The 16,195-nt window shown below is 42.0% G+C and overlaps 1 protein-coding gene across 6 annotated transcripts in view; it reads right to left on the reverse strand.

Annotated features, from left to right (window-relative positions):
* SYCP2L (synaptonemal complex protein 2 like) overlaps positions 1–16,195 on the reverse strand; it is a 1,177,754-nt gene that overhangs the window by 812,908 nt on the left and 348,651 nt on the right. For all 6 annotated transcript variants that reach the window (XM_085606974.1, XM_085606977.1, XM_085606975.1 and 3 more), the window contains exon 10: positions 13,507–13,559. In XM_085606974.1, the coding sequence (XP_085463100.1) occupies positions 13,507–13,559 (53 nt within the window). The remainder of the gene's footprint in view (positions 1–13,506; positions 13,560–16,195) is intronic.

Below are 16,195 nucleotides of genomic sequence, written 5' to 3' on the forward strand. Positions count from 1 at the left end.
ACTCAGTCTACCCTCAACTTGTGCCCGGTCTACTACATAGTGCCAAGAGATGCATGTGCATCTCTTGACGCTATGTAGCAGCTATTGCTCATTTTAGTAATGATGAAGTTCACCTGTGTGCCCTAATACTGAAAAGCGAGGGCAAGAGATCTTTGCAGTGTAAGTTAGTAGATAGGTACATAGTACATTTCCTTTACAACGAACCATGAAGCGGTGTTTAGGAAATTATTAATATGCTAGTTAAAACAGGTGCATTTAGAAAACTGAGGCCCAAGCTCCTAACTAGCAGGAAGGCCATTTATTTTCTTGATCTGTGCGTAAGTGGATGAGCTCAAAGGGGTAAGTACACATCACTTATCATTTTGCTGGCTCGGTGAGTGAGGTGAATAATAAAGCCGATCTACAAAGAAAACGAATCAACAGGGTTGGGGCGGGCGGGAGGAGATGGAGTGAGTGAAAACACCAGCACTCGTGTGGAGTGCTCAAAGACAAAGAAAATAGTAGCTCCTATAACGGGAGTAGTGGAAGGACGCAAGCACTTGGTCCATGTTCAGGGGGAGGGTCAAACACAGGAAGAAGCATGACGCTTTTATGCTATGGACTAACGGGAACGACGGATATGAGAGCACGATGGAGAAAACAAGTGGTAAGGCAATGGGCGGGCTGAAGCCCACAGATTGAAAACATGCTGTTCGAGACAGCATATGCGCAGCCTAGACGGGACCTAAAAAAAAAAGGACAGAATATGACAAACAAGGCCAACATGCTTAAAGTTGATTATTATATAATAGCTCACCAGCAACTTAATATTTGGCCCAATACAGGAAATAGGTTTTCTTTTGATAACGTGGCGAAACAAAAACTCCACAACCCAACCGACAGTTGATCTAATGTACTGCCTTGTTTTTTTTAACTGGGAATTATTCTAATTTGATTCACATGTTTCTTTTTAGTATTTAAGAAGGAAGAAACGTTTGCCAAAACCAACACTCCATATGCTGTGGGGTGCCCTTTTTGTGCTGTAAATCACTGGGGCATGTGTCGATGTGTGCATGATTATATTCTTGTTTCAGGCACAAACCTAACCTTACTCCCTGTTTTGCCAGTCACTGTCTTTGTTAAAAACAGATTCACAATTGCTTTATTAAACCTGCTTGCTTTCTCCAATTTGATTGAAAATGCACCATTTGCCCACTATTTTTAAACCCCCCCGAACACCTCTGTGGTGATTCCGGCTCACTCGCTACGCTCGCTCGCATTACCGTGTCACTAAAGCAGGAATGTCAAAACAGTGTGTCACCAGCATGAAAAGTTTGGAAACCTGTGCCCTAGAGAGTAGGTCAAATATCGTCTTGCTAAAATGCTATCAATGTAAACTTGGGATCCAATCCTTCCTACCTAAAAAAAGTCCTTAATGGTGTAATCCAAGCCATATTTCCACACTTGGCTATTGGAAAGCTTGTCTTCCCAGCATTACTAATACTAATCTAGTACCCATCAAATCCTCACCGAATGCTGCTGCTCGCCTGGCCACAGGAATAGACCGCTTTGACCACATCTCTCCTCCCATCTTGTATGTATAATGGCTTCCTATTGAAGGTAGATTCAAGTGCAAAAGTGCCTACATTGTTCACAACATTTTAAACCTCAAAAGTTTCTTTACTTGGCCAATAAACAAACTTTATGACAGCACTCTTCAAATTCAGAGCACTGAATGATGATCTTTAAGTCCTGCATTCAAGAAAACGCACACTGACTTCGTCCTCCTCAGGCTGTGCTTAAAATTCGGAACTCATGTCCCCACACGTTAATGCAGGTGCCTTTAAGTATGCAAGATCTGGAAATAACATCTGGTGTTTTCGAATTCTTTTTAGCAGTATAAAGCACAGTCTTCAACATTTCTTCTTTGACATGTTTGAGAGTCAGTTCCTTTCTGTCCACACTAGGCCAGATAAGTAGTATGTCACCGAAGCATAACCCCTGATGGGATGGTGGAGTATTCCAATGAGTTTTCTGCTTTTAACTCAATCAGCAGTGAGGGAGGAGTCACCTTTTCCACGTTTCCAATGCAGGTATTCCACTGCTGCTGAAACATTCCAGCTCAGCAGTGAGCGCTGACATTGATAGTATGCTGAATAGCTGCCTTTCCGTGGATAATAAATGGAGGTGTACTTTTCTTGTGGGATGGACCACTATCTCAGAATATCATCAAGACCACAACTCATCAGTGGTTACTTTTATACAACAGATTTAGTTTTGAAATCTGTTGAGTGTCTGAAATACTGGAGGAGGCCCTTACAAATGTAATCTGACATATTTCCCATGCTTTCAACTCCAGCAATAACATTCTCACCTCGAGGCGGGGGTCGGACTCACAAAGGTAACAAGATAAGGCCTTTCAAAGAAGTATGCTAGTCCTCACCTGGACTAGATAACTGCATTGACACTACACCAGGACCCACTCAAGCAGTTTATTTAGAATTCCTTCTTTGGTGCATCATTTAATAGTTCTGGCACAGCTCATATCCACTTTGCAACAAGGTAGCCTATCACCCTTCCTCTACTGCTTTAATATAGCTTGATTAATCTGCGCCCATTATAATTTTAAATATTTGTATTGTGGACTCTCACGCACCCTATTGGTGTCATGCTTTATTTGGTCGCACCTGGTCCCTAAAAACCAGGGTGGACTTAAAAAATATCCCAGGGAACTCTTAATATTGTTCTATTAACAGAAACCCCAGTTTCCATTTATATTGGGTGCCACTGGTATGGTTACAAATTATTATTATAGTTAGTTGAGTGAATTTAAAGGGAGGGTTAATACCCAAATACCCTAATAATGCGTTTTTATGTTTCAGCCCTTCTTCACCCCACAGCAGGGTCCGGGGCTTTTATCAGGACTATTCTTATTTTAAACTCTGTGTTTCAAATTAATGTTTTACTAACCAGTCTGTGGTGTCAACTTTGTTAATGTGATGACAGACGGGTGACAAACATAAAAGAAACATTGAGAGGTGAGGCTGGGCAACTTGCCTTCGCCCCAGATTGACAGCATATATTTAGTGCCTGTTGTCAAATTTATGAGGCTGCAAGATGAAAAAAGAAAATATAGCGAATATTTTTGGTCTCAAGCTGCTCTCGGTCTCAAAGGATACACAGATTGTTTAGTGACAGCACAATACAGCGAGCATGCACTGACATTTTGTTCCATGCACCTCAATGCAAAGGGAACTGTGCCTACTTCCCCTTACATTTGATCAAGAAAGCACAATACGTAGAGTTCTTATCCTCCTAGGTGAATAACCACACCATATACAGGCTTGTGGGACACGTCCTTGTTGACATACACTAGCAAAATTTAGACAGTCATTAATGCCCTCATATCCCGTCTACCATCAATTGTCTCAGGGCAGACTTGGAAATTACCGTCTTACCACTCCAAGCGTTACGTGTTGCTTTTTGCCTATAATGCCACCTATCACCCATGCCGATGCTGTCTCGTCGCTTCCTTGTCACTTTTAAAGTGAGAGCCAAACTGCTAAGGGTGGGTGGAGCAGCTTAGCATCAGCACCTCAACGCTCGTGTCATGATGTGGGGCCGCAGGAAGTCTGCGGTATCTGGGAAAAGTAGTTTTTTTTTTACATCGCAGGCATACTATTCAGATGTCTTGATTTTGGCCAACAAATTATTTTGTCATTATGAGGGACTGCTAAGGGTGGGTGGACCCGCGTGGTATCCACATGTCCATGCTCACGTCATGATGCGGGCCATCAGAAGTTGGCGGGATCAGGGAAAAGTAGTGTTTACATCGAGGGCATGCTATTCAGATGATTTGACTTTGGTTAATGGTCCCCTTAAATTCACTAATAATTTTTAATCATACCACTAGTTGTTTTTAATATTTGTAATCCCCTTTAGTATTAAAAAAAATGTAAAGGACTCCCTGGGATGAGGTTGAGCCCACCCAGGTTTTTAGTAAACACGGTGCAACCGGATGATAAAGGATGACACCAATTGGGTGTTTGAGGGTCTGCAATACAAATATTTAAAAAACAAATTGGGGGCAGGATGGTAAGGCTATATTAAAGCATTAGCAGAAGGGGGGGAAGGATACCTTATTGCAAAGGGAATTCTAGGTAGGAAAACAGTATCCTGGAGTTTGAGAAAAAATATCCCTCTTCACACGTGTGTGTTGATCTTGTAATTAGACATTCTTGCACAGTGTACTGCTGTGGGGGACACTTAGATGAACTATACAATGGAAAATATCTCAAAATAATCTGGAAATAGCCAAATAGATACTACACTATTATGGACAGAGACTTCGCAATAATAGGAACAATCCACCATAAACTTAAGAATCAAGAATGACTGAATAAACAGGTCAGTTACACAGATGAAATTGCAGCATAAACTCTATTTCAACCACCTTTGATCACAGAAGGGAACATAACACAATCCCCAGCCGAGGTATAAGGTTGGGATTCTTCAAGAGACCTTACAAAAGAACAAGTTCGAACGATCTTACATGGAGAAATAATGACGGAATATTTACAATACAATGTGGCCCAAAACGGCCTAACTGAAAATAACAAACCCAAATTCTTTTTGAATGATAAGCACTTCAGGAAAGACTGGTCTCTGATTGCGTGGAAATGCAGCAGAGACTAGTTAATCTGGATTATAAATACAGCAAATCACTTATCAGATGTCACAATTGTAAAAATCTAAGCTAGTGAAGTCTTTCTTAAAATACATCTTCAAATAGGAATCTGCAAAAAAATAACTAGAGGAAGTTAACAAAGATCTCAGGATATAAGGAGTTCTTGATAGAAAGTAAAATCACAAAAATATGTCAATACGTTTTCCCATACAAAGGTGTACCCATATCAACAGATTAATACATAAAACAATTGAAAGAGAAATTACCTCTACAAATAGGAAACCTGGGTGACGACGGAGATGGAGGCAGCAGTAACGACTCAAATAGTAATACCAGGAAAAGGATGGGCCAATGGCGATATCCCCACCTCCTCAGATGTTCTTCTTGCCTACAAATTCTGGCCCGACCCAGACAAAGACCATGCTCTTTTTATACAATTGTCTCGCCCTTTTTTAGGGCATGGCAATTGGGAAGCAAGGAAACGAGTATCAAAAAAATCTGATGGGATGAACATGAAGGAGTACCAACCAGGAACAAGTCATATGTAGACCTAGTAGGTAACCTGACACCTCACTTATTTAGAGGAAGAAATTACAGTCTTGAACTAAGGGCAGGGTTTTGTCCCCACAAAGAAAGCAGACAAATTCACATTACAATGTGAAATAGAGTTTTTTAGAAAATATTTCCTCAAAGCTTTCTCTCTCGGAGACCCACGATATTATAGCGGATACAAGACATACCCGTCAGAAATCAACCCTTTTTCAAACCTCCCATTAACACTTTACTCACAGAAATCATAGCCTTTGAACAAGCGGTTACCAAAGATCTAGAAAACAGACATGAATGAAATCCAATCTCACTTCTTAATCTCCCAAGAACAGAAATCCTTTCTAAGTTGCATACAGGGAGGATATAGCATTCAAACCAGCTAATAAGGGAGATGCAATAGTGATGCACACCATTGAAGACTACAAGGCAGCATAGACAACCCTATTGTCGGACAGGAGGAACAGAACGCTTAATTCAGACCCAACCAAGTCATTACAATTGGAAATTTGAAGAATAGTGAATGAAGTGAAGGAAGAACAATGGGTTACTGAAAAAGAAACAATGTTCTTGATCAGTAAGAAACCCAAGGTCCCCTATTTTTTATACTTTATCCAAGATTTACAAACAGAATTCACATTCCTGGCTGTCCTACAGTATCAGAAATCTGTTTTGTATTGGAACCTCTTTCCACCTTTGTAGGGTGGTTTGTTAGACAATTAGTGACAAACATGCCCTTGTATATTAAAGATATGAAACATTTGCTTGATGTCTTCAATAACATAAGTTACAACCTAGAAGCTAAACAATTGATAGGTTTGGAAGTAAAATCCCCCTACACCAGTATACCTCAAGACGAGAGCTATAGAGTGCCTCTTGAGATAACCATGGGATCAGGCAGCACCTGTCTATTTCATCATGGCAGTGGCTAAATTAGCCTTAAAAAGAAACAATTTTGAATTCGAAGGTACTATTCACAGACAACAGAACTTTTAGGGAATGTACATTCGCCCCTAGTATAGCAAGCCTGTATGTTCACCTGTTTGATCTCTTCATAAAATGGGTTGTTTGACCAAATATTGCTTGTCTCAGACTGTGGCGACAATACATAGATGAAATCCTGATAATATGGCATATAACGCCTGAAAAACAGCCAAGGAGTTTTTTTACCATGGTATGCAAATAACCCTGAATTACCCTGCCTTGATCTCTTGATAGGACTTTAGTCACTAAGCTCTATACAAAACTCACAGACAGGAACAGACGCCTGAGATTCAACGGCACATATCCTAGAGCATTAAGGGAAAATTTACCGGTTGGGCAGTTCCTTCACATTCGAAGGATCTCCATAATGGTATAACAGTGGCAAAGATACTGACACGGAAAGTGAAAGACAAAAATGATCCCGCTCACTTAATAAGGTAGAAAAGCGAGCTAGATACAGAAACATTGACCTCCTCAAAGATAGAGAGAAGCTGAACAAAGAACAAGTCATATGTGTGACCACCTATACTGATGTTACCAACCAACTGAAGAACCTAGTAAACAAACATAGGGGACTTCTGAACAGTAATAACCTTCATTTAGAAAGAACCATTTTTTTCTTCAAACGAAACACAAGTATAAGGAACATTTTAGTTCACACAAGACCCCAGACAAACATTAAGGGATAATAAAACACACCTGAAACCTTTCCCTGGTTAAAGGGCACTTCCCATGTGGTCATTGCATGGTATGCATGTATGCCCCCCCCCCCCCCCACACACACACACACACACACACAGGGACTTTGGTTCTCAGTCTGGGTACATATGGGAACAGAGAAACCACACTAATTGTAACTCAAGTAATGCAATATACACGATCACATGCCCATGAGACTTATGATACATAGGAATGACTACCAAAATAGTTTGCTTGAGATTTATAGAACTTTACAGAACAATGAGATGCCATCGCAACAGAACCAGAAGGGCCAATCACTTTATATCCAAAGGACATAGTGAAGACGACATAAAACGGACGATATTATATAAAGTGAAAATGAACCAGAATATAACTTGGGTTCCAACAGGACTGGAACAAAGAGGGGTGTACAGGCCTGAACGATGAAATTCCCTGGAACCTTATTCATACACTGATTAAATGCAGTAGGAGGTGCAACCATGATTTCCTGTTCATATACTACCTTCTCATCTCATTTAACCGTATAACATACACTGTGAATTACACCATGGTTTTACAAAAAGAAAATATTAAGATGGTCATGTGACACTAAAGATTATAATTGCCCACATACATTACATGTAAAATTGTGATTTTTGGCAGGTAGGAACCATCCTGGCAGTGATAAGGAATACCAGGAATAGGATATTTCTGTGCAATGTTTCAACATGAGAAGTATTTTGCCCATAATTCACCATGTCCAAAAGATAGGACTATCCGATCAAGTCATAAAAACAATATTAAGGTAGAGCACAATGACAACAGGGTTTTAAAACATGTGTGGTCATGCAAATGTATTGGATAATTATCGGCTTCACACCAAAATGTATGCCATAGAAAATCAGGGCATCAAAACAGTATATTGATGAAGAAACTACAGCCTCCTGGCACCACCCACATTCAATGGTTCCACATCATGACAAAACAAGTTACTAGCCAAAATCAAGGCATCAGAATAGCATGGCAGCCATCAAAAAACTACTTTTCCTGGATACCGCCAACTCCTGGTGGCTTTGCGTCATGACGCAAGATTTGATGTGTGGACGCCACGCAGTTCCACCCACCCTTAGCAGTTTGGCACTCACATTTAATACGACAAGAAAGTGACAAGACAACACCAGCGATCAGAGGCAATATAGGCAAAAAGCGACACACAATCCTTGGAGTAGTAAGACAGGAATTTCCAAGTCTAACAAGAAGTCAGTCAGTGCATGCTCTTCTTATTGTGCTGTTGCTATATAATCTGTTTGTATCCTCCGAGACAGACCAGCAGAGACTAATGATTTTCTCTTTATGTTCTTTTGTCTTCTTGCACACTTATGAATTTGATGAACCAGGCCCGAATATGTGCTCTCCATTCGTGGCAAAGGCAATTAGGCCGGCCTCACCTCTCAATGTTTGTAAATGTGAAAATAGACAAGTGACAGACCCAACACCACAGACTGGATAGTCACATTTCCTCTTGAAACACACAGGTTTAAAATAAGAATGCTCCTTTTGAAAGCCCAGGACCCTTCTGTGGCCCTGAAGGGTTGAAACAGGTTGACACAGTATTAGGTTATATACTCTACCTTTAAATTCACCCGACTAATAATTTTTAACCATACCAGTGACACCCAAAATAAATGGAAACTGAAGTGTCTACTAGGTGGTTTTAATGATTGTAATCCCCATTAGTATTAGGACAATATTTAATGGGCTTCCTAAATATGGTTGAGCCCACTGTTGTGACTTAACTGTTGCCATTCCTTTTCCGTAGCTACACCTTCCCTATTGCTCAGCCAGGATGAGTGCTGGTGTGCTTGGTGATTAATGGAATGTTGAATGCTTAGTGTTGTCACAGAATGCATGTGTGCTTGGTGATGTGCTGAGTGTCAGTTGCAGTGTGCAGGCTGAGCAGCAGGGAGGCTGCTCCTGGTGGGGCAATCAGCTATCTACATGCTATCTGTTACAATCTACCTACTTACCTGGAACCTACCTTGTAACTAATCTTGAATAAACCATCTATAGAATATACACCTCAGCTAATGGGCTTTGATTACAACACCCACACTGATTTTTAGGGTCCAGAATGCGATCCACTGATGAAGCATGTCACCAATAGTGTGTGCGAGGGTCAACAATTCAAATGTTAAAAAATTCTTTCAGGGGTGGGATGGAAAAGCTATATTAAAACATTAGAGGAAGATATCTTGCTGGAAAGTGTAATCTTGGTAGTGAGACAGTATCCTGCGGTTCCCAACAAATATTTCTACCCCTCTTCAAACGTACGTGTGGATATGGTAATTAGGCATGCAGCTCATATTTATCCATGCTGTCCGTTCCCTAGCTTCTTATCCTTCCCAATCTATAAGTTTCGGTCAAAACAAACTGTGCCCTATGGAGGGCCGCCAACCGACTCTTGAAGATCACTTCTAATATGCACCAGGCCACACTCTGGATCTACCCAACTGGAGAACAAGACAGAAATTACTTCATTGCTTTCTTTACCAGGTTCAGTTATGTTCTGAGGGACTGGCTGTGGAATGCAGTTTATAATTTAAGTAGCCAAGAGGGAGTGAGAGCTGCTGACCTAAACCACAAATAATTCCCACAGTGAAACCTGCTTACTTTTTCATGAATTCCAGTTTGCTTTCCTGCAAAGATTCCAGAGCTCTGAGGTTTTTCAGAATAGCAGGACCCATGGTGCAGGGCCCAGAGATCCAAGTCTACCTAGTGCGTACCTTAGTCAAATGAGTATTCAACTCTACCAAAACTCACCTGACCGATTCCGGGAACTGGTGCCCCCAAATGGGAGAAGTTAAAATGGCTAAGAGATTCCAGTTCAAAGCCACCATCAAACTAGACCCTGTTCAGTGTAAGCGTGTGAAAATGGACAGGCCTTGTCTCGTCCTTAATGATGTGTGTTCCAGATCAGTCCTCTCTCCCACATTCCAGGATATGTAGCCAGTGATTATGGCCCTCGGTCTTCATGATAGAACCAGCAGAAATCCATCTTGTGTCTCAGGACAAGGAGGTATTTAACGCTTCAAATGACTAATTACTAGGATGTGTGAGGGAAAGGGCTGGCAGAATTGAATTAGGTTGTGCTAAAGCTTACATGCAGTACAATTGTTTCCTAAAGGTACATGGACACTATATTTAGAAAACTAAATTAGCAAAGTACATTTTTGATAACTATATAAATAAAGTCTAAATGAACTCAATAGCATTTACGTTTCCGTGACTGTTAATCATAAGCAGACCTTCAACATAAAGAAAGTCATTGTAGCCTATACAATGAAAACAGTACTTTGCAACTTTCACTTTAAGTACAGACTATTCTTACTATTCATCATTTCCCACATTCATACATTAAGCATTTAGCATTGTGAGTGATAAGACACACAGAGGTTACTTGGCTCAAGCTTAAAAGTGGTTTATTATACACAGTGAAGTCAGTAGTCATTGCCAAGTGACACTTGCCAAATTATTGCTCAAATCCAGTGCCTTGAGAAGGCCTCACTGAGGCAGACAGGCAAGACATTACCCAAAGAGTCATGTGGCTTCCCAGGGCATAATACAGACCCTTCCATCTCACTCACCTCAGGGGGAAGACATTGTACTGCCTCCAAGCCTTCCAGACCAAAGTCAGGGCAAAGGGGTTTCTTTTTATATGTTCTGCTACAGTGTTTTGGTGCAACTTGCTAGGCTGCAATAAGCATGGAAACCTTTTTTTTACACAAATATGTGGCTGGTGTAAATGTACACTGCAGCTCACATCTAATATTTAACTTTTCTGCCACGGTTTCATTTCCTGTGCAAATTTACTATGGCCATGCTTTTGCTAGAGTTTCACTTCCTGTCCCAGTTTACTACTTACTTAAAAGTTTAACTTTGCTTGGGTACATCCAAACATTCACTATGTTTGGGGCCTTTTGAATGCAGTGGAAAGGTGAATGACCATCTCAAATACTAGCAAAACCTAATCAGAAATTGGGGAAATATACACTTCATTACATGGGCATTGGGTTCTTCCTGGGTGGAAGGCCTCTGGGTGAAGTCAGAAGTAGTAATGTGAGGAACAAAGCCTTGGTAACAGAGAGATACCCCACATTGACCAAAAACGTAAATTCAATATTGGCTTGGGACCTGGTTCCATACTTACTTATTCAGGAAGGGAAAATTAACTATCTTATGTGAAACAAGCAAACACATTTTATCACATTTTCACTCGATCACACAGGGACTATACATTTTTTTTAATAAGCCATGACAAATCACCTTTCCCTTTTTTTTATAGGGCCAGACCAGATTTGGTCTTGGAAGATACAGTCTACCAGTACACATTATCCGATAGTCTCTATGGACCTGGACAGCACCTTACTGATCCCCCTGGAAGCTTGAAATTATAAACTGGGAGTTTTTGTGGCCATTGTAAAAGTTGTCTGACTTTGCTTCTCAGTTGACCAGATCAATTGCAGGAATGTATGAAGGGGTGGCTGCTCTGCTTTCTAGTAATAGCTCGTTTGCTTTTCAGACTAAGCTTGCACGAGTAAAAATACAGTATTGTTTAGCCTCTTGGTTGCTCTATTTATAGAGCTTCTGGTAATGATGATGTAAGGGACAGTGGACATCTTAGGCACAAAGGAAATCAAGGATATGCTTAAAATAAGACCACACGATAAATGTTGTGTTCCATCTGGCAAAGGAAACACAAGGAGATGATGGACGGAGCGCTGAAACCTTTCAGACACTTACCCCAGTCACAGATCTGGGTCGAATCCATCATTGTTCTTTAGCTCACTTCGAAACCTCAGGTCAGACCCAACTATATGCAAATCATTCTTGACCCTGTGCCTCATGGGAACAGTCCAGCAGAACTGCCAAGCCAGGTCTTCCCTAAACGGGAAACAAGCATCCTTGGACCGGTTTCGGGGTGTCACCCCTCATCACCCAGGCTAGCTTGAATCCAGTGGCAAAGTGAGCAAGGGACCCACGTCTCGGCGGATGTATGACGATACATCGACAGCCATTTCAACGCGGTCTGTTAGATCGCAGTTTTCTCTACGCAAGTCGTTACATCGACTTGCGCTGGACTTCGGAATAGTGTGAATTGCTATTCCTACTCCAGTCTACATACAGTAGGGAAGGTGTTGGAAACAGTTATTTACACTATTCCTTAGTCTACAGCGCCCTCCAGTGCAAGTCGGTGTAACGACTTGCGTAGTGAAAACCACGATGTAATAGTACCACGTTGAAATGGATGCGTGGTAAATGTCTCCCGTCTGGGCATACCCTGACAACTTGAACAAAGCAAACATTTCAGACACTCACCCCCAGTCACAGATCTGGGTTGAATCCATCATCGTTCTTTAGCTCACTTAGCCACCTCAGTTCAGGTCCCAGGATGCTTGTTTCTGGTTCAGAGAAGACCTTGCTTGGCAGTTCCGGCTGGACTGTTCCCATTTCGTATTCTATCTATCATTTCGACCAGCAAATGACCGCTGCCCCATATTTCTTATTGTATTATTTCTATGGCAATTAGTTACGTGTTTATATTTGTTCCTGCCATAAACTATTTTGAGATTTGGTTTTTAAAGGCCTAGGTGTGGTGACTGCCCCTTGTAGACTTACGTCACGATGAAGAAAAACTAGAAAATGTTTGTTAACTCATTTGTGGCAAATTCACTAATCGCGCCACACTTCAAAGATCAAAAACTTTCTGATGGTTTGTTATGGCATTTAGGAAAGAGTTGATATCCTTTTGGAGTAACAGTTTTACCAATGGAATGGCTTTTGATAACAGTTTCCAGATCTAGGGTATCTTGACATTTTAAGCACATTTTGTATAAACATTTAAAGTCGCATGCAATTTGCACTAGCCACGGGAGATATCAGGCAATGGTAGATCGTGATCAAATAATCTGGACATAAAAATGGGTACTTTTTGTAATGAAACATGCTCTGCCTTTTTTATCTTTTCGTCTGGTGAAGGGAAAACCCGAAAAATGCTGTATGTCCTTTGCATCAGTTTCCACTTTCCCTAAATTTATCACAGTTTGCATAAGATGTATTCTTTGTACATTTAATATTTTTATTTTTATTTTACAAAACTAAATTTATTAGTAACTCTGATTTCTTGGATATAGAACAATTAAGCTTTTGAAGTTTTGAAATAAAACAGAACACATTTTGAGGTGAGATTCAAAACATCTCTACAGCAAGGACATAGGATTTAGAATGGAGAGAGTGGAAATGAAGAAAACTAGCAGCATCGGCGAGACATACAGAATGGGGGGAAAGTTTAAATTAATAATTTCATGGAATTAGTGAAATGTAAGCATCTTCAAGTTTTTTGTTAAAGTAAAAAATAAAAAATAAATGTTCGAGGTCATGGGACTGAGTAAGATCAAATCAGCATAAACATTTGTAAAAAGGATTATTTTACAGGCTGGTTGTTTTGAAAGGAGAATTCCATTTCTGTTTCTCGGCATTCTAGATCCCATTTGCTATCACTAGATTCAGCAAAGTGAAGAACAAAAATATATTTTCAACATGTTACCTTCACTATTGTGAACATTTATTACCTCCTTTTGTCACCGAGTCCAGTATTTAGATCATTAAGAAACTTCCGGCAATCCTTTGAAAAGAAAAAAAAAAACAAGACCCTAAATAGCGTTACATCTCAACAAAACATTAAAGTCCTCAAAATTAGATTTGTTATCAATTATTTTTAAATCAACTATAGAGCATCTTTTATGAGCAATATGCTTCTGTATACAACATGTTAGCGCAAAGATAGAGTTTTACATCATTTATGCTGATTCAAGTCAACTTGAAACAACTTAGCACTTTGTAATTTTTTGTAATTGTTTCATTTTTGGCAACAAACATCAGTTATACCGTTTGTAAAAAAAAATGGGATTCCTGGTTGACTGAAGTATGCACACAGGCCAGAAATGAAACACCAGTCTGTAGGAGAGTAGGATCTGCTTCTTATGGTTACCTCCACTTTTTGCTGATGTAACACTGTTTTTCGACTTTAGTCTGGCCGGGGCCCTGCTATTCAGCACCCAAGCCTAACTGCTTCCTCTCTAAATTGATTCCTAGTACCTTAGGTACACAACAGATTGGATTCTGAGGTACCCTTATAAGTCCCTAGTATATGGTATACTATGTACCCAGGGCATAGGTACCTCAGAGGCCGACGCATGCATTATGCCCCCACTGGGAAGCCATCCAAAATGACACAACAGGTCTGCTACTGCAGCCTGGGTAAGGTGGTGCATGCACCCTTTACTGAGATATAGGTTCACTATATCTCTCCATATCACTGCACATATACACCTATCAGGCACCCCTTTGGCAGGCCTTATCAATCCTGAAGGCAGGGTGCTGGGTTTTATGTGAGAGGGTGCCCATGCACGAGCAGAGCCCCTCTGCAGCCTTCGGAACCTTTATTCCCGGGGTCGTTTGTGATGCAGCCGGACCATATACTCTTAAGTGCATTATAACTGAACGGTAAATGTTAACTTTGGACTGGCTGCACGGAAACATGTCATGTCTGGTGTCAAACACCTTGGAATCATACCCCCAAACCAGTAACTGGTGTGGGAGTATGATCCCACCCTTCTAGAGGAAGAGACACGACAGCACCGGTATACCCGGTACCAGCTTACAAAGAGCCCTGGCATCACAAAATGGATGCTGCAGCCAAAGACACGAGTCAGGCCTCCTGCTGCTGACCAAAACTCCAGCAGGGGAGGCCTGGACAATAGATTTCCTGTCACAGGAAAGTGTTACCACCTCCCAGACCGGTCTTAGTGGATTAGGGCTGGGTGGGAGCACTCCAGGAGTGCTATGAAGTCCTGCACTGGGGGCACATTTGGTGTTCCTGTGCATAGTTCAGCTCAAACTGGTTGCAGGGGCTACCAGGAGTTAGTCCAATCCCTTTCTTGGGTATAAAGAAGAAACCTCTATAACCAGAACTTTAGATATTCCTGGATGAAACTCTGAAACTGAACCCTGGACCTTTGACGATCTGTTTAACTCCAGATGACTGAAGAATCTCCCTTGGCGTAAAGGAGTTACTCCCCTGATTGGCAGGCACCAAAGACGCATCTGTCCGGTCTGCATCTCCGAAGCACCCGCCGGACGCCGAAGACTTTGCAACACCAGAGGTAGATTTCCAGACTTCCCAGAGGCCGAACCAAGTCCCCAGCAAAGCCGAGACCCGTAGCCCTCGTGGGTACCGTGGAACCAGAACCCTTGGACACCGCGCACATTTGCTAGTGCAATAGCTTCTCGACGTCCCTTGAGACTGTGCATTGGGTTACTTGTAGCCCAGACCCAGAGTAGTGAATCCACTAAAGATTGCTGGCCTACCCACTCTGAGTGACCCGCCATTTTGTGATTCCTCACGAGGTCCCTTTGCGATCCATTGTTTGTCTACTTGTGGGTCCCTGAGAAGGGTAACTTTACTTTTATTGGGCTTCCCTGGTTGCTCCAGACATGCACGACTCTCCATTGGTTGGGGAGTCCCCAGGACCTTGCTGGTCCGCACCAAAGCATCTATCTTTCTGCGTGGGTTGCTGTTGCCAAGGCTTGTTGTGTCCAATCCGGGCACCGACGCTGCAGCACTCGACATCCTTTGTGGGACAGCTCGAATCCAGCTCCTGGTTGTCCTCGACGCCTCCTGGTCCTCGTGGCTGAAGTCAAGCTTCACCGCTTTCACCTGAAACACCCGACATCGGTGGGTATTCATCTATCGTGCCCCTGGTCACTGGCAAGTGACCCAGACTCTGTCCCCTCTGCTATCAGGTTCTTCCCATCCCCGATCCAGGCTTGGGTCTCTTTGGACACTTCGCATCTTCCCGGCAGCAGCACTTCACCAGCGGCCATTGAAAACGACACGCAACCCGACACCATTTGACACCTATGCACCCGGCTTCCCTGGGTGAGGTAACTCGAGTACTCCAGTGCTCCTGTGGGTGTTGACCCTAGAACTGTCTAAGTCCAAGATGGTTTGGTCCTATTCCATTCCTAAGTGTCCTCTAACTTTAAACATCTAACCGCGACTTTCCCCATAGAAGCTAACGGGAGCTCGCGGCTGTGTTCTCTCACTGCACACGGCCCCGTGGGTCCCCTGTGTCACTACCTTGGGTGGTTCCTTGGGGTCCCAGCGATTCTACAGGCTCTAGGCCTTGTGTCTAGTCAAGTCATGGTTCTTATACCACTTTCTTAGTATATGGTTTGGTCTGCCCATAGGGCCTAACG

The sequence above is a fragment of the Triturus cristatus genome, chromosome 5_2 (assembly GCF_964204655.1).
Source record: "Triturus cristatus chromosome 5_2, aTriCri1.1, whole genome shotgun sequence".
In the NCBI taxonomy this organism is placed as follows: domain Eukaryota; kingdom Metazoa; phylum Chordata; class Amphibia; order Caudata; family Salamandridae; genus Triturus; species Triturus cristatus.